Raw genomic sequence first — 19779 nt, 5'->3', positions numbered from 1 at the left:
GCCGTGTGTTTATTGGCCGTCTGCCCGTCTAACAAGCTCCCGAGCCGCGCAACGAAGCCTTATTCGAGCCTTCGTGCTGGGTGCGCCGAGACAAATTTCACAAGCCACATCTGTATTAGGTAAGGAAACGCCACAATTCCGCTTCGACAGGTCCAAAAGTCCATGACGGTGAGAAAAGCAAGAGGAGCTCCATCTTCATTAGATGCTCCGTAAATAAACAACACCCACACTTTAACAAGCACGCCTTTGTTCAAGATAGAAATGATTGCCGGAAGCAGGAGTAGGGCCCGACGGCTAGCACGGCTGTTTTGATTTTGTGTGGCTCCCGTACACAATACACACAATACTAGACGTGAAGACGACGTTCCAATTCTGCTCGAAGCCTCTGAGATATCTTCACTTTCAGCTACGGAGGACATATACATACGTCGTATGTAGCAGGAATATCACCATGCAAGTTATCATGCCGTGCCAAACACTGCTCCCAAACGAGCGTCGGACATCTGACACACATCTTACACCGCATCATCTTGCTGCGTTGCATCGCTTACCCATCCTGGATTATTGCATAAGTGGGGCCTGGCGGGGATGGGTAAGCCGAGCTACGGAGTACATATGCAGACATTGCAAGAAAGACAGCTCCTTGGCTGTTAGCTACAGAGCCTCTGGGAATGCGTTGAGGCCGTCTGTTCATGCCAAATCGAGGATGCGTTTACATGTGTAACGGCTGTCGTTGTAACTGTCAGACGGCTGGGGCTCTTCCTTCTTTCCGACTTGCGCCAGCTAGAAGCTCCAGCTGCTAAGCGGGGCCTATCCACGGCCTGAGCTTTAGTTCGTTAGCCTAACCAGTTGGCATAACCCCTCTTTCTACCCGTTCCTTCTGCCATCCCACTTTCTTTCTCACACGACGACCAAGCGTTTTAAGCCTGTTTTGATTTTCGTAGCCATCTTCTTCAACACATCCTACACGTTTTTTTTTCTGAAAGTCACAGCTTGTGATCTCATCCTTCCTTCCAAATACCCGTTTCTTCCGATCAGAACGGCAAGCAAATACTCGACATCATGTCTTGGCAAGGTGATTATAATCAACCTCCGGGGGAGCTAGCATGCGACTTCCCCCTTTTACTGGCATCTAAATTAACGTATTTTTGCAATAGCATACGTCGACTCAAGGTAATACACAACCCTTTCCATCGAAGCCTTGCCTGGCTTGGGTCTCGCAGCACTGGCTTGAATCACCCGGACTACCGGCCTGCTACCATTCGCATCGCCGGAGTACCGAAGGATTTGATGACAACTATATCGGGAAAGTTACGGTGTGCTGACACACAGCTACAGTCTCGTTGGCACCGGCCACATTGACAAGGGCACCATTCTTAGTGTTGCGGGCGACAGCGCCTGGGCTACCACCAGCGGTTTCAATGTACGCCGTCACATCTTGCTGCTTTCCCCCCCTCGGTGATGGGTTGCTGACCGCAACAGATCCAACCGGCAGAGATGAAGCAAATCTCCAGCATCCTGTCGGGCGACAAGAACGCCTCAGACAAGGCGTTCCAGGATGGCGTCCACGTGGCCGGCGAGCGGTACGTCGCGACCAGCATCGACTCAGCAGAGAACGTCGCGATCTTCCGGAAGGTAAGGGTCATGCACGATGAGCCTACTGTGACCACATATTGCGATTCGAGTGACTGACAGGGACAACTACAGGGCAAGGAAGGCATCATCATGGTCAAGTCGAAGCAGGCCATTGTCGTCGGCCACTACGGAGAAATGCAACAGCCTGGCAACGCACGGTCAACGGTCGAGGCTCTGGGCGATTACCTTCGCAAAGCTGGATATTAGGGGGATTTTACAGGACGATTATGCGTCGTACATACAGACAAAACAACACAGAAGACAAACAATCAGACAAAATTGAATTGAAAAAAAACAATCGCGTCTATTCCATAGCAGGAGATACGAAAGGGACAGCTGGCAAGTTGACCGGTGAAGCCTGGAGGGAGGTTTGGCCACGACGATGTACTGTAGGGGTTTGCATTAAAGACAAGTGGCTATGGCCAATGTAGTGGCGACGCTCGTGCCAGCCACCACCCAGATTTAGAAGGCAGAGACAGTGAAACATGAATCCCCGTCGAGTGGACTTACTAGCGAAACGATGCTCTTTCTGTGGCGATGCTCAGCCGTACCGGTGACTGTCTTGAAATAGACAATTCCATAATTAGATGTCTGATATTAGAATTGCTACAGCCAGACTGCTATATCCAAGGTGGGTAGAACAAATCCCATTTGGCCGTCCAAGTTGGGTATTCCATGGTGCCCCCTGTTGCCCGTACTTAACGCCGAAAGTTGCCGTAAGTCCCTGTCGTATAATACACCGCAAATATGCAAAAGCAAAGCCGTTCTTCCTGTAGGCTGTGCTTGTTTCCTCTGGCTAGGATCCAATCGGATTGTGCCGACGTCTCATACTGGCAATTCAGTGCTCCGCCGGCCGACACCAAGTCGATCCACCGCCATGCCGATATAGGGTCCGACAACCGGCACGTTGCGAGCAAAGGCTGCAATGGTGCCGAAGAAGTCGCCAAACAAGATAACAATTCCGTATAGTTCCACAAAGAAGCCGATCAGCGGCCAGCGCATCAAGATCATCAGCAGTCCGAGAAAGAACGCCCCCGTACCCTTGGCCTTTTGTTTCCGAGCGAAAAAGACAAGCGTCTTTTGTGGGCCGATGATGATGGTGAGGCCGATTAGGAAGAGAATCTAGAATAGGCGGAGGCGGAGGGACCGCGGTTGTGGTCAGCGATGCCGAGGGCATTGATTCAACTCCCATTGACGACTGTCATAATGGGAAGTCGTGGAACAATGTTGAAATCGGACTTACATTGCCCATGGCAAGCCTGTGCAATAGAAAGGTTAGCCGGAGGTCGCGAGGTATAGATGGGATACGTCCAGACTTACATGGATCTGTCAAAGAACAGCATCACGCCGCCGATGAGGAAGAAGCCTCCTGAAAACCAAGAGGTCAGATTGCTGTCAAGAATTGCACCCCTGGATTGCCGCCACTTACCACCGGTGCAGAAAGCCACTCCGACTTCTGCTCACCATGAGATGTACATATTAGCATCTGCTTTGTTCAAAATGACTTTACAGCCGCTAGCCCACGGGCACGTAGCTCGAGCACAGGCGACGGAATCAGTGAGTTTACGCACTCTGAGTATCTGATAACCACATAGACGGCATCGTTGCGATTCGGTGCAAGATACGAGCAGCGGTCGAGGGCAATGCGGGTGCCAGATGGGGACAATAGGGTATGAAGATGGTCGCGGGGTCCAGAGGTTGTCCAGAGGGGTGTTTCAAAGTCAGAGATGGCGATCGCGTCGGAGAAATCTTCAAACAGCAGTGATGCGACGAGAAAACACGTCTCCTTTAATAAGATGCGCAGCGCAAATAATCCGCGTAGCAGTAATTTTGCCCTGTGGTATTAGTTTCAGGAGAGCTAAGACAGCTGGCTCCACCCACTAAAAACCGGCTTCGACGGGTAAGCCATACTGCCATTGGCTGCGTCTTGCCATTCTTCAGGGCCTGATATCTCGAATTCGAAGTGCCAATCTCTCGCCTGACGCGTGAGCGGAAAGGCTGGCCAGAAGGGAGTGACAGAAAAAGCACATCGCTTAGTCATCATTGTGGCGTCTTGGCTCTGTCAATGCTCGATCAGGAAACAGCAGGCTCTAATCTAAACTACGATTGGCGGGCGTATGCCAAGCTATGCATCTTTACAGACCAAACGGCCCCTCCAAGCTCCTTCCGTCTTTTAGCCTCTGTCAGCCCGGATGACTCCCCGCTATGACCATAATTTTCACCGCCGGCCTATGGCGAACAGAGGCGACGGAACGGGCATATGAAGCCTACGATATAACTGATCTCGTTACAGAGGACAATTCGACCCCTCTCCGATACAGTGATAAGATTCGAACAGACTCCTGATGCCCTCCAACTTCACTACCGTTCTGCCAACCAATTTCTCTCCAACATGGCACCGAGTGCACCAAACGCTGAAGCGGAACTATGGCGGCAGCAAGTGGCGACCATGGTGGCCGCCGTTTCGAAGCTTAACCTGCCCTCGACAGAAGAGTGGGACCTGAGCAGCCTGGGCGAATACGACGATGGAGACGGCACAGACGACGGTCTCCACGCCAGTAGCGGCACCGACGGCCAAGATGTATGGGACTTTATCTCGGACGGCGAGCTGGAAGAGCTCGGGCTGTTTGGCGAGGACGTTGAATATGCAGGTGCAAGCGAAGAGACGAATGCCGAGGTGCCGTACAGCCCCAGCTGGCTGGCGACACGGTGCCAGGCGGTGTCTCTACGAAGCCAGGCGTCGTCAGAGTCAGCAACAGCGCTACCGGCCGACGTTCTGCAGGTGCAGATCATGGACGTGCTGCAGTCATCACGGCCAGAAGAGGAGCTGCAGTCACAGCTGACGGACCTGGTGGGCTTTGACGACCTCGACTTTGTGATTGAGCTGCTCGCACACCGGGACGAAATAGTGCTGGCAGGCCTGACGGCGCTGGCGGCAGATCCTCTCCCGACGACGACAGACAATGGGGTGGTGATGGTGGAGGGCCAGCGGCTGCTCACAAAGGCGCAGAGACAGGAGCAGCTGCGGCAAAAGGACTATGAGCACAAGACGGCAACACTGGCGTCGGCCTCGGCTGCGGAACCGCAGTACCCGCACGTGTACCGAGCATACAATGCGGGCAACACGCTCAGCTTCTCGGGCAAGCGGTACGCACTGCCACCGGGCACAACGACGCATGAGTTTGACAAATACACCGAGTACTCTCTGCCGGCCGGTCGCAAGGGGACGTTGGGGCCCGGACAGAGACTGCTCCCGATCTCGGAGCTGGACGGACTCTGTCGTGGCACGTTCAAGGGCTACAGGACACTGAACCGGATGCAGAGCCTGGTGTATCCGGTGGCATACCAGACGAGCGAGAACATGCTGATCTGTGCGCCGACGGGCGCGGGTAAAACAGACGCGGCGATGCTGACGATCCTACACACGATCGGACAATACTGCCTTCCAAACCCGAGCGAGGATGCGACGGTGAGCGACTTTGCGGTGGACACGGAGGACTTCAAGATTGTGTATGTGGCGCCGATGAAGGCGCTCGCGGCAGAGATTACGGAGAAGCTGGGCAAGCGGCTGGCATGGCTCGGAGTGCAGTGCCGTGAATACACGGGTGACATGCACCTGACCAAGGCGGAGGTGGTGCGGACGCAAATTATCGTGACGACGCCGGAGAAGTGGGACGTGGTGACGCGGCGGGGGACGGGCGACACGGAGCTGGTGCAAAAGGTGCGGCTTCTGATCATCGACGAGGTGCACATGCTGCACGACGAGCGCGGAGCGGTACTGGAGTCGCTGGTGGCGCGGACAGAGCGGCAGGTAGAAAGCACACAGTCGCTGATCCGGGTAGTGGGCCTCAGCGCGACGCTGCCGAACTATGTGGACGTGGCGGACTTCTTGAAGGTGAACAGATTCGCAGGGCTGTTTTACTTTGACGCGTCGTTCCGACCGGTGCCTCTGGAGCAGCACTTTATCGGAGTGAAGGGCAAGGCGGGCAGCCGGGAGAGCAAGGAGAACCTGGACGCGGTGGCGTTTGAAAAGGTACGGGAGATGTTGGAAGCTGGACACCAGGTGATGGTGTTTGTGCACTCGCGACGGGACACGATGGCGACGGCGCGGATGCTGTTCGAAAAGGCGACCGAGGAGGGATGCGCGGAGCTGTTGGACCCGAGCGGTCACCCACGATACGAGGCGGCAGTGGCATCGATCCGACAGTCCAAGGCACGGGAGATTAGAGAGCTGCTAGGCAAGGGCCTAGGGATTCACCACGCAGGAATGGCACGAGCAGACCGCAACCTGATGGAGCGGCTGTTTGGCGAGGGCGTGCTGCAGGTTCTCTGCTGTACGGCGACGCTGGCATGGGGTGTGAACCTGCCGGCGGCAGCGGTGGTGATCAAGGGGACGCAGGTGTACAATGCAGCGGAGGGAAAGTTTGTGGACCTGGGTATCCTGGACGTGCTGCAGATCTTTGGCCGAGCCGGACGGCCGCAGTTTGAGGACACGGGCATCGGGATGATCTGCACGACACACAACAAGCTGAACCACTACCTGACGGCGGTGACGGAGCAGCTGCCGATCGAGTCGCGGTTTTCGGCGAAGCTGGTGGACAACCTGAACGCCGAGATCGCGTTGGGGACAGTGACATCGATCCCAGAGGCAGTGCAGTGGATCGGATACTCATACCTGTTTGTGCGGATGCGGCGCAACCCGATGGCGTACGGGATTGACTGGGCAGAGCTGAGTCAGGACCCGATGCTGGTGCAGCGACGACGACAGCTGGCCGAACAGGCAGCACGGACGCTGCAGCAGAGCCAGATGATCATCTTCAACGAGACGACGGAAGAGCTGCGCAGCAAAGACGTTGGCCGGATCGCGAGCCAGTACTACATCCTGCACACGAGCATCCAGCTGTTCAACGCAATGATGCGACCACACGCGACTGAGGCAGACGTGCTGGAGATGGTGTCACGGTGCAGCGAATTTGACAATGTGCAATCACGCGACAGCGAAAGCAAGGAGCTGTACCGGCTGCGAGAGACAGGGACGGCGTGTGACGTGGCGGCCGGGCTGGACACGCCGCAGGCGAAGACGAACATCCTGCTGCAGGCGTACGTGTCGCGGGTGCAGCCCGAGGACTTTGCGCTCGGCAACGACCAGAACTACGTGGCCCAGCAGGCCGGCCGGATCATGCGAGCTCTGTTTCTGATGGCTCTCAACCGGCGATGGGGCCATCAGTGTCACGTGATCCTGTCTCTGTGCAAGGCAGTGGAGCAGCGAGTGTGGCCGTATGCACACCCGTTGCGGCAGTTTGAGCAGCAGCAACGAATCCCCAAGGCAGTGCTGGCAGTGTTGGACTCGAAGCCGTTGACGACGACGTCGATCGGGGCGCTGCGCGACATGGAGGCGGGTGAGCTGGGCAGCCTGGTGCACAACCAGGCAGCTGGCAGCAAGCTAGCACGAGTGTTGCGCAGCTTCCCGACGCTGGCAGTAGAGGCGACGATTGCGCCGCTGAACCGAGACGTGTTGCGGGTGCGTCTGGTGCTGCAGGCCGACTTCCGGTGGGACGAACAGATGCACGGGTCGTCAGAGGCATACTACGTGTGGGTAGAACACTCGGAGACGGCGCAGATGTACCATCACGAGTACTTCATTCTCAGCCGACGGCGGCTGCACGAGGCACACGAGCTGAGCTTCACGATCCCGCTGGCCGAGCCACTACCATCGCAGATCTACGTGCGAGCCGTATCGGACCGGTGGCTAGGGGCCGAGACGGTGACACCGGTGTCATTTCAGCATCTGATCCGGCCAGACACTGAGAGCGTGTACACGGAGCTGTTGGCGCTACAGCCGCTGCCCATCTCAGCGCTGGCGAACCCGGTGTTGGAGGCGATCTACGCGGAGCGATTCCGGTTCTTCAACCCGATGCAGACGCAGATCTTCCACACGCTGTACCACAGCTCGGCCAACGTGCTGTTAGGATCGCCGACAGGCAGCGGCAAGACGGTGGCGGCCGAGCTGGCGATGTGGTGGGCGTTCCGCGAGCGACCGGGCAGCAAGGTGGTGTACATTGCGCCGATGAAGGCGCTGGTGCGCGAGCGGATCAAAGATTGGGGGCGACGGCTGGCCGGACCGGCCGGACTGCGGCTGGTGGAGCTGACGGGTGACAACACACCAGACACGCGGACGATCGGCGAGGCGGATGTGATCGTGACGACACCAGAGAAGTGGGACGGCATCTCGCGTAGCTGGCAGACACGTGGATACGTGCGCAAGGTCAGCCTGGTGATCATCGACGAGATTCACCTGCTGGCAGGCGACCGAGGGCCGATCCTGGAGATCATCGTGTCGCGGATGAACTACATTGGGGCGGCCACGGGCAGCTCGGTGCGGCTGCTGGGAATGTCGACGGCGTGTGCCAACGCGACCGACCTGGCCAGCTGGCTGGGGGTGCAGCAGAGCCGAGGGGCGCTGTTCAACTTCCGGCACTCGGTGCGGCCGGTACCGCTAGAGCTGTACATTGACGGGTTTCCAGACGTGCGGGGATTCAGTCCGCTGATGCAGTCGATGAACCGGCCGACATTCCTGGCGATCAAGAACCACAGCCCGGACAAGCCGGTGATTGTGTTTGTGCCATCGCGACGACAGACACGACTGACGGCCAAGGACCTGGTCAGCCTGTGTGGGATGGAGGACAACCCGCGACGGTTCCTGCGGGTGGACAGCGAGGACGAGCTGCAGACACAGCTGGCACGGGTGCAGGACGAGGCGCTGCGCGAAGCACTGGCCTTTGGCATCGGGCTGCACCACGCCGGGCTAGTCGAGTCAGACCGGGCGTTGTCGGAAGAGCTGTTTTTGGCGGGCAAGATCCAGGTGCTGGTGGCGACAAGCACGCTGGCCTGGGGCGTCAACCTGCCGGCACACCTGGTGGTGGTCAAGGGCACGCAGTTCTTCGACGCCAAGACAGAGGCCTACAAGGACATGGACCTGACGGACGTGCTGCAGATGCTGGGCCGAGCTGGACGGCCGCAGTTCGATACGACGGGCGTGGCGCGGATCCTGACACAGGCGAGCAAGAAGGACTTTTACAAGCACTTTCTGCACACGGGCTTCCCGGTCGAGTCGTCGCTGCATACGGTGCTGGACAACCATCTGTGCGCCGAGGTGGCGGCCGAGACGATTGTCAGCAAGCAGGACGCGCTGGATTACCTGACCTGGACCTTTTTCTTCCGGCGGCTACACAAGAACCCGTCGTATTATGGGTTGGAGGTAGGGGGAGACGATGTTGAGGACGAGGATGCAGTTCGAGAGACGACAGCTACAGACTCCCTCTCGGCACAGCGACGGGCCAACACGTTCATGGTCGAGATGGTGGACCGGGCGATGCACGATCTCGAGACGTCGCAGTGTGTGCGGCTGTATCCCAACGGCGACGTGGATCCGACGGCACTGGGTCGCATCATGAGCTACTACTACCTATCGCATCGGACGATCCGCTATCTGGCACGCCACGCGAAGCCGAAGGCCGGCCTGGCCGACGTGCTCGCCTGGATGTGTCACGCGGCCGAGTACGACGAGCTGCCGGTGCGCCACAACGAGGACCTGATCAACGCCCAGCTGACGGCACCGGCCTTTGGGCTGCCCTTTGCGGCCACGGCCTTTGGGCTGCCGCTGTGGGATCCACACGTCAAGGCGTTTCTGCTGCTGCAGGCCCACATGGCCCGGCTGGAGCTGCCGATTGCCGACTATGTCGGCGACCAGACGAGCGTGTTGGACCAGGCCGTACGCATCGTGCAGGCAGCCATTGACGTGCTAGCCGAGCTGAACCTGTTGTCGAGCTGTCTGGCGATGGTGGCGCTGCTGCAGGGAATCAAGAGTGCAGTGTGGCCGACAGGAGAGGTGGTGGAGATATTGCCGGGGGTAGAGATGAGGGGGAACGTCGACAGAGATCGAGACCGAGATCGAGACCGACACACAACTCTTCTACAGATTGCCCAGATGAACGAGCCCCAGCGGAAACAGCTGGCCCGCTCGCTCGGCGTGCCGGCCAGCCAGCAGGTCCGCTTCCTACGGGCGGCCACGTTGCTGCCCAACCTACAGGTGGCCATCGGTCCGGTCACGACGACGTCCGTCACCGTACAGCTACGGCGGGCCAACGCACTAACCAGCCGCGAGGGCCGCATGTTTGCACCACGCTTCCCGAAACCGCAGACGGAGGGCTACTTTGTGTTTGTGGGGAATCTGGCAAGCGACGAGGTGTATGCGGTAAAAAGAGTAGGCTGGGGGTTGGTGGGTGGAGGAGAAGGAGGACAGGGTGAACAAGGTGGAAGAGGCGGGAGAGGGAAAGATCGGGGAAGCCGAGGAAGAGGCGGACGAGGAAGAGGAGGTGCAAGTGCAAGTGCAGACGGAAATCCTTCCGAAAAATTGCCTTTTGCCAAGGCCGTCGTCAAACTCCCACCGGCTGCTGCAAAGGCTGGTCGTGTCGATGTGCTCGTCGTCAGCGATGGCTATGTCGGACTTGAACATCGGATCCTGGGCGTGGAGATTCCGCCAGCGCCGACGGTCGACGGCGTGGAAAAGGGGAAGAAGGGGGAGGAGAATCAAGAGTAGAACAACGAGCGAGGCGAGGAAGAAAAAAAGAACGAGAAACGAGCGAAGCGAGGACAAAATGATTCGTACTGTATCCAAACAACACGTGCAGCCGATTACTAAGACGTCATTGCAGTCCAGGGATCGTCTTCACATCAGCGAGACTGCCAGATGGCCGTGACAACATTGTCAAAGCTTCTTGTCTAGAAATACACTGCTAAAACCTGCCTTACACTAATCAGGTAAGCTCTGTAGGACAGAACCAGATTCACCGCGAATATAGTATCCTCCTTCCTCTTACGAACAGATACAAGTTGCTAACAGAGACCAAAATGGCCAAGTTCACCCCTCGAACGCCAAGTCAGCTATGGCTTCTGCGTTGGCGCCTGCTGACGAAGATGTGACCAGAAAGGTGGTTTACAAGGACACAGACACCTTTTTCGAGGTGATCAATGATGTCGATAGAGACTGCGACTGGCAGGTCTTCACAGGTCCGTTCTTTTATCAGCTATTAGTATCCACCAGCAGAAAGGGATAATAACCCATTGACCAGGCGTTACACAAAACGCCTTTGAGGAGATCAACCGCGAAAGGGAAGCCCGGGGTCGCAAGATCCGGTTTCGTTACTTCCCTGATGACGATCTCCTCCATGTTACAATCCCGACAGGTTTACACGAACGAGGTCATCTCAACCTGTATAACGCGATAACTACACAAATGGGCCAAATGAGCCAACAAACTCATGAATCGTGGAATTGCAGTGGTGCTACCACTTACGCGGGTAGGGTTGGCGCATCTTCGGGGGAAGGCGACTCAGGTGGCTACCCTGACAGTCGCCTAGCGGATTCCCAATGGCCTACTATTGTCGTTGCGTCAGGAGTATCGCAATCATTTGGCGACCTCGAACGAACCATGCGATGGTGGTTCTCTGCCTCCAACCACCGGGTTAAAATTGTATTATTGGTCAAGCTCCACCGCGATAATCGGACGATGGAGATCACAAAATACACCGAAGGTCCGGCTGGCCCTCGATTTGGGGCCACGAACACTAGGTCCTCCACCAACAATGCAGCACTGGCGCCGTTTCCTCGCCAAGCCATCAGGATAACGCAACAAAGAGGGAATGACAACTCCATCACTTACCACATCACTAGTGGGGCGTTGATGCTGGAGTTCGCCCTTCGCTTTTTGCGGCAGCCCAACCCGGATTATCATGAGAGGGACATCCTCATTTCTGTCCGTGCATTGCGGTTCATCGCTAGAAAAGTCTGGCAAGAGCCTCCCTCTCATCACTAGGCATGTGGTGGTCATGCCATGCAATCAGGGGACGTCTTGTATCTTGGTGTACAATCTTGCTATGGCACAATGTGCCGTGGCGTTAGTAGACGACGTCATCTCGGAGACTGCTCAGATATAGACGGCTAACAGCATACTACTCTTAGATGAAAGGTATCACAATCAACATCAGCCAAGTAGGGAAAACATTAACGAAGAGAGCGGGAAACATTAACGAAGAGGGTGGCGGCGGCAAGGTCGCCAAGCGATCCACAGCAAGTCCTTTCGCAACATACACCTGCTATTCTACTGCGACAGCAACAGCGACGACCAACGAGACAACACAACCGGGCTTGCGCTGGCCGCATGCTATACCCTCCTCCGATTCACTACCGACGGCACCGGCAACGACCACACAACAGGCGGCGCCTGGTTACAACCAGCACCGGAAGGTGCACTGCAAATTTTTTCTTACTTTGTCGAAGACTGGAACCGGGCGTACGTGGCCATGCGCTCGTACATGGACCGCCGGGCGGGACACCATGTGTTGTTTCCTGCCGTGACGCCAAAGCTGGCGAGAGAGAGGATTGATTGCATAAAGCCACGCAATTTTGGTGCCGTTTTCGCCATTGTTCTTCTCACCCTCCCCAAGGGCTAGACAGATATCGATCCACGAAGACTAAATACAGGAAACTGTTAGCAGGCTGAAGGCGGAAGAGAAGGAGGAAAGGAGGACAAGGAAGACAACTGCATGTGCGTTGAACGTGACCATTTAATGGCTGTGGTACCCGTACTCCCTACAATGTATAAATCAAGCCTTACGTAATCAACCAGCTGGCCTCAGCTGGTTGGTCCGTGCATGCAGCTGCTAGCCTGGTCCTTGCGGCTGTGCCATTCGGCCCAAATTGACTTCCTGTCCTCAGTCTTCCTCCACATCAGCACGTACACCTTTCCCGTCCACGATGCCGCTTCCATTCTTGGCAACGGTTGCTTTTGACGGGCTGCCGGCCTGGATGCCGCAGCCCTGGACGGTAGCGCAGGCGGTAGGCTCCGTGGGTGCGCTGGCTGCGATAAAATACTACGCGAGCGGCGCAACAAACGACTCAGAGCGGAAGATGCACGGCCGCGTGGTGCTGATTACGGGCGGCACGTCGGGCATTGGGGCGGTGGTGGCCTACGAGATGGCACGCCGCGGGGCCAGCCTCGTGCTGCTGACAGCACAAGCACCATCGGACCCGATGGTGATCGACTACATTGGCGAGCTGCGCGAGCGAACCGACAACCAGCTCATTTACGCAGAGCAGGCCGATTTGGCATCGCTGCACAGCATCCGCACCTTTGCCACGCGCTGGATCGACTCGCTGCCGCCGCGGCGCCTCGACATGGTCATCTTGTGCGCGGCCGTCGAACCGATTCCGTTGTCGGGCGGCGCCCAAAGCCGTCTTCGTGGCGCCACCACGCCCGAGGGCATCGAGGGTGCCTGGATGGTCAACTACCTAGCAAACTTCCACCTGCTGGGACTTCTGAGCCCAGCGCTGCGGTCGCAGCCGTTTGACCGCGACGTGCGCGTCATCATCACCACCTGCTCGGCCTACATTGGCGCTCCGCCTCTCATGGCCGGTACTTTATCGGAGTCTGAGCCGGTGATAGGAGGGAAAGGCGGGAAAGGCGGAAAGGCAGAAAAGGCGACAGCAGCACCAACAGCGACTGTGGCCGAGTGGACGCCCAAGAGGGCGTACGCGCGCAGCAAGCTGGCGCTGATGGTGTTTGCCCGCTCGTTCCAGAAGCACGTCGACGCGTACGAGCGGCCCGACAAGCTGCCCGGCAATGTGCGCGTGCTGCTGGTCGACCCGGGTCTCTCGCGCACGCCGGGAATGCGGCGCTGGTTGACGGGCGGCTCGCTGCTCTGGCTGGTGCTGGGCTACGTGCTGCTGTACCCGCTGTGGTGGCTGCTGGTGAAGAGCGCCGATATGGGGGCCCAGTCGGTGCTGTTTGCGTCTATGGAGGCCCAGCTGCGGCGGCTGCAGGGGCTGGGCAGCGCTGGCGGCAGCGGCAGCGACGACAGCAGCGGCAACGCCAAGGTGGGCGAGCCGCTGGCGGCCGAGTTCGAAAACGACCTGATCGCCGGTAAGATTATCAAGGAGTGCCGCCTGGTGGACGTGGCCCGGCGGGACGTCGGTGACGAGGCTGTGGCCAAGGCGCTGTGGGAGGAGAGCGACCGGCTGGTGGAGCAGACGGAGAAGCGGGCGGCCGCGCAGCGAAGGGCGGCACAACAGGCGGAAGAGGCGGCAAAGCAGGCGGAAGAGGCGGCCGCCAAGGCCAAGAAGGAGGCCGAAGCCGAGGCCGCACAGAAGAGCGAGATTGCCGCGCTGGTGGACGCAATCAAGAAGGGAAAGAAGCAGGCGGGCAAAGAGAAAGAGGCCGAGGCGAAAGCGACGGGCGCCGAGAGAAAAGACGATAAGAAGACACGGAAAAGGGCCTGAGAGCACGGAGGCAATCATAGACGTTTGAACTGGACGAATACTAGTAGACTGGATCCAGACGCAGAAACGCGGGGAATCCAGGCACTATAAAAACGGGAAGGCGTCATTGGCTAGCACGTGAGAGGTGCGCCTTTCCGTCATTATCGCTTCGTCTCCCCTCTTCTTCGAGTCCTGCCATTGCGACACGCACAAACAAGCTGCACTACAACACCCACACAAGCGCTTCTCACTCTTCACCTGTCGCTGCCTCAACCATGGCGTCCCGGCCCATCTCACCGCCGGACGGTATCCACCACCACAATCCGTCTGTGCGGCATCCAGTCTTCTTCACCGAACACCTACATCGGAGCCCGGCATTACCAACAGCAGCAGCGGCAGCAGCTACAGCAGCAGCAACGGCAGCGGCTACAGCGGCCGTGGCAGTGGCTGCCGCCTCCATCGCACCACCACCAGCCACACACCTTCGCAATCCGGTGGCTCACGGATACGTGTACCGAGCGGCAGTGGTGCCGAGGCTGTGAGGGGCTGTGACCGGATGACGAGCACGAGAGAGAGAGAGAGAGAGAGAGCACGGGTATGGGAAAAAGAAAGCAGAAAGCGTAAGGGGTATTCGTCCATCTCGTCTTGTTCTGCTGGCTACTCCGTATCTACTCCGTACTCCGCATTTAGATATCGTATTCCGTATCTTACCAAATTACAGCGTTCCGCGTGTTTCGGCGCCCCGTTCAGAAGGTCCCGCTTCGCTTTCAGTGCAACAGCCCCCGTAATCTCCCCCCCCGTAGCTCGCCAGCAAAGTCGCCACAGAGCGCTAGTCTGGTTTCGGAATGGCCCTACAGCCCTGCAGCAGCTCAACTTCCCGTCATTCCTTCTACGAGTAAGAATCTCCAACGCTGCCGGCGCCAAAATCAAGACTCGACAGCTCGCCAATTCATCCATTCCAGTCGCATCTCTTCCCAGCCTGGTCGTGCTGCATGGGCGTCGCCTCCGTCTTCGACCTTCCTCCCATCCGAACTCCTCGATCGAGACCGACTACCTCACCGCTGCTGTGTCGCAGGCCGCACACCGTTCTCGAAACGCCTTCTCCTCCGCAGGCTTTACGCACCGTCCCCCTGTCCATTGTTCACGGACATTGCCTCGTGTCGACGGCCCTGCCATCATGGCCTCTCCATCAGGACCGGCAACGCCGCTGCTCTAGTACGTGCATTTGCAGAAGGGTCCGTTCGCTGCTTCCCGTTGCTTTGGCCATGTTGAGAGTCCTCCCATCCGTCTCTTTGTCTTTCTTTTTTTCCTTCCTTTTTTTTATTTTTTTTCCTTCTTCCCTTTTTCTTCTTTCCTTCTTCTTTCGTCTCTCGTCCCCCGCTGACCGCCCGCAGCGCCTGCGTAGCCCACAACACGACCATCTTGGCCGAGTGCACGACGTCGGCAGCCAGCCAGACGTCGTCGCTCGCGTCGCTGATCCTGCCCAAGATCGAGCACCGCACGCCACAGAAGCTGACCTACACCCATGGCTCGCACCACATCCACTACATCGCCGAGGCGACGTCCGAGCACGCCGCCGACCGCGACGGCCACCCCAGCTCGGCCGGCGGGCTGACCTTTCTCGTCATCGCTGAGGCAGCGCTCGGTCGCCGCGTGCCCTTTGCCTTTCTGGCCGCGCTGCGCACGCGCTTCCTGGCTGACTTTCCGGCTGTTGCCACCGACTTTGCCGACCTGCCCAACTACGGCTGCGCCTCGTTCAACGGCACGCTGCGCGCCATGATGGTCGAGCAGGGCAGTGCCGGTGTGACCGGCGGCGACGTCCTCACCGGCGTCCGCCGCGACATCGAAGACGTCCGCGGCATCATGGGTCGCAACATTGAGAGCTTGCTGGAGCGCGGCGAGCGCATCGATCTGCTGGTCGACCAGACCGACCGCCTCGGCGGCAGCGCCCGCGAGTTCCGCGTTCGCAGCCGCGGCCTCAAGCGCCAGATGTGGTGGAAGAACGTCAAGCTGATGGGCATGCTGGCCGCCGTCGCTGTGCTGCTGCTGCTGACCATTGTCGTGGCGGCCAAGAGCTGAAGGGAGAGGAGGAGAAATTGAAAAGTATCCGCTCTCGTTCTTTCGGGTTCGTTTTCCTCTCTCTCCACGTCTTGCCTTTCTTCCCTTTGTCCTAGCATCGTCGTTTCTGCCGTCCATCTCTTACTTGTATTCTACTCCGTATAATCGAGACAGGCCTGCAATTTTGTGTAATTTCTAGACAGTCAGATGCCGTAACCACGAGTAGACATGCGGATTACGTTGTGTTGAAAGCTGCCAAAATGACGTCCGTGGCTCCTTCCCCCACGATCTCCACAAATCGCGTCGCGCCAGTAATATCTACTGGGCCTCTCAAGTCTTTCATGCTCGACCTCAATTGAACACACTCCTTTCTGTCCTCCATTTCTGTTTCATTTCGTCCCCATCTCGTCCCCGTTTCTGTCACCGATTTTTCTCCTGATCGTCTCCCACTATGCCTTATAACACTACCGCTATCCCGCCGCGGAAAGAGGCCACGGGCCAGACGCAGCTGCCATGTGCGTTTCTGTCCGCTTTCCACGTCTTCTCGCCTGTCTTGTCCTTTGCTGACCCTTATCGCAGTAACCCGAGTGCGCAAGATTATCTTGCAAGACCCAGACGTCGCCGTCTGCTCCAACAACGCCGCTTTTGTCATCACGCTTGCGACAGTAAGCCCCGCTCAGAACGCTCTTCCTTCTCCAGCCCTTCTGACCAGACAGGAACTCTTTGTCCAGTATCTTGCCTCTGAGGCCCAGAACATGGTCAAGCTCGACCGCAAGCCTCGCCGCAACGTCCAGTATAAGGACATCAGCAATGCCGCCTCCCGCATCGACCGTCTCGAGTTCCTCCAGGACACCGTCCCCGCCACCGTCCCCTACGGCAAGATCAAGGCCGACGCTGCCGCCGCTCAGGCGAAGCTCCGCGGGGGCGCTGTCACCGCCAAGGTCGCCAAGTCCGACCGCACGTTTTCGGGCACTGCCGCCGCGCCGACCACAATCCTGTCGCTGACGAATGGCGCGTCCACTGAAACTGGCGCCGGCGCCGGCGCCGGCAAGCGGAAGCACCAACAGCAGCTGCCCTTTACCGTGCTCAACGGCTCCAACTTCCGCCCGGTAGGTGGCCACACTGCGACGGATGCCAGTGTGGACGGCTCGGGCGTGGCTGCTGCTGCTGCTCTGGCCCAGGCTGCCGCCGCCTCGGGCACGACGACAGCGTCGACACCGCTCGATGAGGCCGGGCCCAATGACCAGCTGCAACAGGACATGCTGCGCATGCAGGATGCGAGAAACCACGGAAACGGCGACGTTGAGATGGAGGACAGCTAGGGCGGGCATAGACATGGCCGCAGCCTGGACCTGTCCCTTATCCTCTAATCAGCTCGAAACGAATATGCTACCCAAATTATACATGACGTCTATGCCCCATCTTCTTTTTGTTTGCAACTCATAACCATCGTAACAGCCAGAAAGGGCAGAGAAGCACACTGCCCTTTGTCAAACAACAACAACAAAAAAAACGCCGTCCCGGTCGGGTGCCCCTGATTCCAAAGTGTCCCAAGTGTCCACGCGCGCGCCACGCTTTCCGCTCTCACTGATTCCCCGGTTATCGTCCCCGTATCAGCGCATTGGCATCCCACAGCAGCACGCGCTCGTCCCAGCCGGCCGAGGCCACCCAGCCGCCCTCACCAAAGAGACACCAGTCCACGCCGGTCGTAAACTCGGTGTGCCGGTTCATGACGCCCAGCGGCCGACCGAGGCGCTGTGACGCGGGGGTGATGCCAGACGGCGGGGGTGGAGGTAGCGGCGGCGGTGGCGATCCGTCAGACCACAGGCGCACCGTCATGTCGTAGCTGGCACTCAGCAGCACATCGTGGGCATGTGGGCTCCAGGCCAGACGGCGCACAGCAAACTCGTGGCCCAGCATCAGGGCCTGCGGGCCGGCAGCCGGGCTGCGGATGTCAAACGTGCGGATGATCTTGTCGACGCCACCGGTGGCGATCAACGTGTCGTTGTACTTGTTCCAGTCGTGCGTGAGGATCTCGGCCGGAGCAGCGCCGCCGCCTGCGCCCGCACCAGGGCCGGCGTGTACGGGAATAGACGCCACCAGGTGGTACTTGGCCGAGACAGGAGTGCGCAGATCGAAGATGCGCAGGAGGGAGTCGCTGGACGCGGCCGACACGATCGCCGGATTGGATGGACAATAGGCAGCGCTGTAGGTGCAGGTGCCGATGGGGAGGGTGCGGAGGGCGTTGTTCCGAGTGGGAGACCACTGGGAGGTCAGCAGGCAGAAACGAGACGACGATATACGACGGACAAAACAAAAGAAACACACCAGCTTCACCGTGCCATCCCACGAACTCGTCAGAAATGTATCCTTGGTGGCAGGATTCCACGACACCGAGAGGGCTTCACGTTTGTGCTCGTGGAAGCTCATGACGGGAAAATCGTCGACGGAGAGGTCGAACAGCTTGAGCGAGCCGTCACCGCAGGCCACCAGCAGCTGGTTCTCGTTGATCTCGGACCAGGCCACGTCAAACTGTGCATCGTTGGTGTCGTACGTGCGGCCCACCTGCACGCCGGCAGCCGTCAGCTCCAGCACGAAGAGCTTGCCGTTACCGATGATGCCAAAGTTGGCCGACGCAGCCACGGCCACGCGCGAGTCGTAGTACGGCGAGTACTGCACCGCGTACGGATTGTACCCGGGCGTCCGGAACTCGAGCATGGGGGCGGCCATGGTGAAAGATTGCAGATAGCAGGAAGGAACGCAAAAAGGCGAGAGAGAGAGCGTGTCTTCTATTCCAGAGGGGCGGCTGACGTCGTCGTTGTGCTTGCCATCGGTCTCTGTCGAGGGACAGAAAGGATTGGCAGGATCCGGTGCGTCTTCCGTCCTCAAAAGTTGCGCCGTTGGGCGACACCAGCAAATCGCGACGACACGTCTAGCTAGAATGAAGAGCGGCGGATGTCACGCCGTGAGCCGAGGCTCACTACCGGTAGAAATCAGTAGCTCTAGTACTGTAGCAGTGGGGGTGCCCCTCCCCCAGACCAGAGGATAGCCCATGTGACATCATCCTACACGTGACATAGCTGAATCTAGATCACGTGTAAGGGTGCTCATGTAGACGAGGCGAGAATATGCAAGTTCTCTTGGTAAGACAAGATACTATGGAGTAGATACGGAGAACGGAGTACGGAATATTTGTTTGTATTCGCACCTTGGACTACGGAGGCCGACTGCCCCGTCCGGAGTACTGTGCAAGGGCTGCTCATATATTGCGTATTCGCAGATCCCTTTATAAAACTCTGCAACTGTGTTGTTACATACGCTGATCTTAGGAACATCCGTGCTCCGTAGTGCATGCTAAAATTAGGGTTGAAATAAGATGCACAATTGAAACGTCTTTTCGCATGATTGTAATATGAGCAGCTTGGCAGACCAGAGTGCACTCGCTTGTATGTACATGTATCTTATCTCGCCCATCAGGGTGGGTGTCCTCTCCAGGTCTGCCGTTCCGTACTTAACGCTAGCACACCCAAGTGACGGCGCCCCTCTAAAATGGCCAAAGACATGGGGAAGTGGCCTTTCGCGCTCAGAACGATTAATCACCGTGGCCCCCCCCTTTCGTACAGTACGATGCAGTGTTGGCACTCATTAGGCACTGTAACTGTGACATCCGACTGCCAACGTGGCTGCCTCTAGTTGGGACACTCGAAACAAAAAAAAGAGACAGAACACGCCAAGCTTACGTGTCCGACAGAATACGAAAATCGAAATCGT

General features: G+C 58.0%; 7 protein-coding genes across 7 annotated transcripts; 5 read left to right on the top strand and 2 right to left on the bottom strand.

Moving 5' to 3' along the window:
• Positions 1-1062: 1062 nt before the first annotated feature.
• CMQ_2999 (profilin) lies at positions 1063-1842 on the top strand (the record flags this gene model as incomplete). Its single annotated transcript, XM_014317077.1, has 5 exons — positions 1063-1075; positions 1158-1173; positions 1339-1423; positions 1483-1635; positions 1708-1842. 5 exons carry the CDS (start codon positions 1063-1065, stop codon positions 1840-1842), a joined length of 402 nt encoding a protein of 133 aa, XP_014172552.1.
• Positions 1843-2460: 618 nt separating this feature from the next.
• CMQ_2808 (got1 family protein) lies at positions 2461-3237 on the bottom strand (the record flags this gene model as incomplete). Its single annotated transcript, XM_014316886.1, has 5 exons — positions 2461-2757; positions 2879-2894; positions 2956-3004; positions 3065-3091; positions 3207-3237. 5 exons carry the CDS (start codon positions 3235-3237, stop codon positions 2461-2463), a joined length of 420 nt encoding a protein of 139 aa, XP_014172361.1.
• A 790-nt stretch (positions 3238-4027) lies between these two features.
• On the top strand, positions 4028-12146 carry CMQ_2716 (dead deah box DNA helicase; the record flags this gene model as incomplete). The annotated part of the gene is made up of 5 exons (XM_014316794.1): positions 4028-9882; positions 10018-10230; positions 10538-10704; positions 10767-11463; positions 11807-12146. The coding sequence occupies 5 exons, from the start codon at positions 4028-4030 to the stop codon at positions 12144-12146; spliced, it is 7272 nt and encodes a 2423-aa protein (XP_014172269.1).
• A 304-nt stretch (positions 12147-12450) lies between these two features.
• On the top strand, positions 12451-13971 carry CMQ_3251 (short chain dehydrogenase reductase; the record flags this gene model as incomplete). The annotated part of the gene is made up of 1 exon (XM_014317329.1): positions 12451-13971. One exon carries the CDS (start codon positions 12451-12453, stop codon positions 13969-13971), a length of 1521 nt encoding a protein of 506 aa, XP_014172804.1.
• Positions 13972-15127: 1156 nt separating this feature from the next.
• CMQ_2974 (synaptobrevin-like protein) lies at positions 15128-16029 on the top strand (the record flags this gene model as incomplete). Its single annotated transcript, XM_014317052.1, has 2 exons — positions 15128-15165; positions 15345-16029. 2 exons carry the CDS (start codon positions 15128-15130, stop codon positions 16027-16029), a joined length of 723 nt encoding a protein of 240 aa, XP_014172527.1.
• A 430-nt stretch (positions 16030-16459) lies between these two features.
• Positions 16460-17330, top strand: CMQ_2876 (cbf nf-y family transcription factor; the record flags this gene model as incomplete). Its single annotated transcript, XM_014316954.1, has 2 exons — positions 16460-16523; positions 16588-17330. 2 exons carry the CDS (start codon positions 16460-16462, stop codon positions 17328-17330), a joined length of 807 nt encoding a protein of 268 aa, XP_014172429.1.
• Positions 17331-17607: 277 nt separating this feature from the next.
• Positions 17608-18738, bottom strand: CMQ_2634 (peroxisome biosynthesis protein, peroxine-7; the record flags this gene model as incomplete). The annotated part of the gene is made up of 2 exons (XM_014316712.1): positions 17608-18273; positions 18337-18738. 2 exons carry the CDS (start codon positions 18736-18738, stop codon positions 17608-17610), a joined length of 1068 nt encoding a protein of 355 aa, XP_014172187.1.
• Between the last annotated feature and the right edge of the window lie 1041 nt (positions 18739-19779).

Source organism: Grosmannia clavigera, assembly GCF_000143105.1.
Source record: "Grosmannia clavigera kw1407 unplaced genomic scaffold GCSC_144, whole genome shotgun sequence".
Classification (NCBI taxonomy): Eukaryota; Fungi; Ascomycota; class Sordariomycetes; order Ophiostomatales; family Ophiostomataceae; genus Leptographium; species Leptographium clavigerum.
Note: the sequence above shows the minus strand (reverse complement) of the source record. Positions and strands in the feature narration are given on the sequence as shown.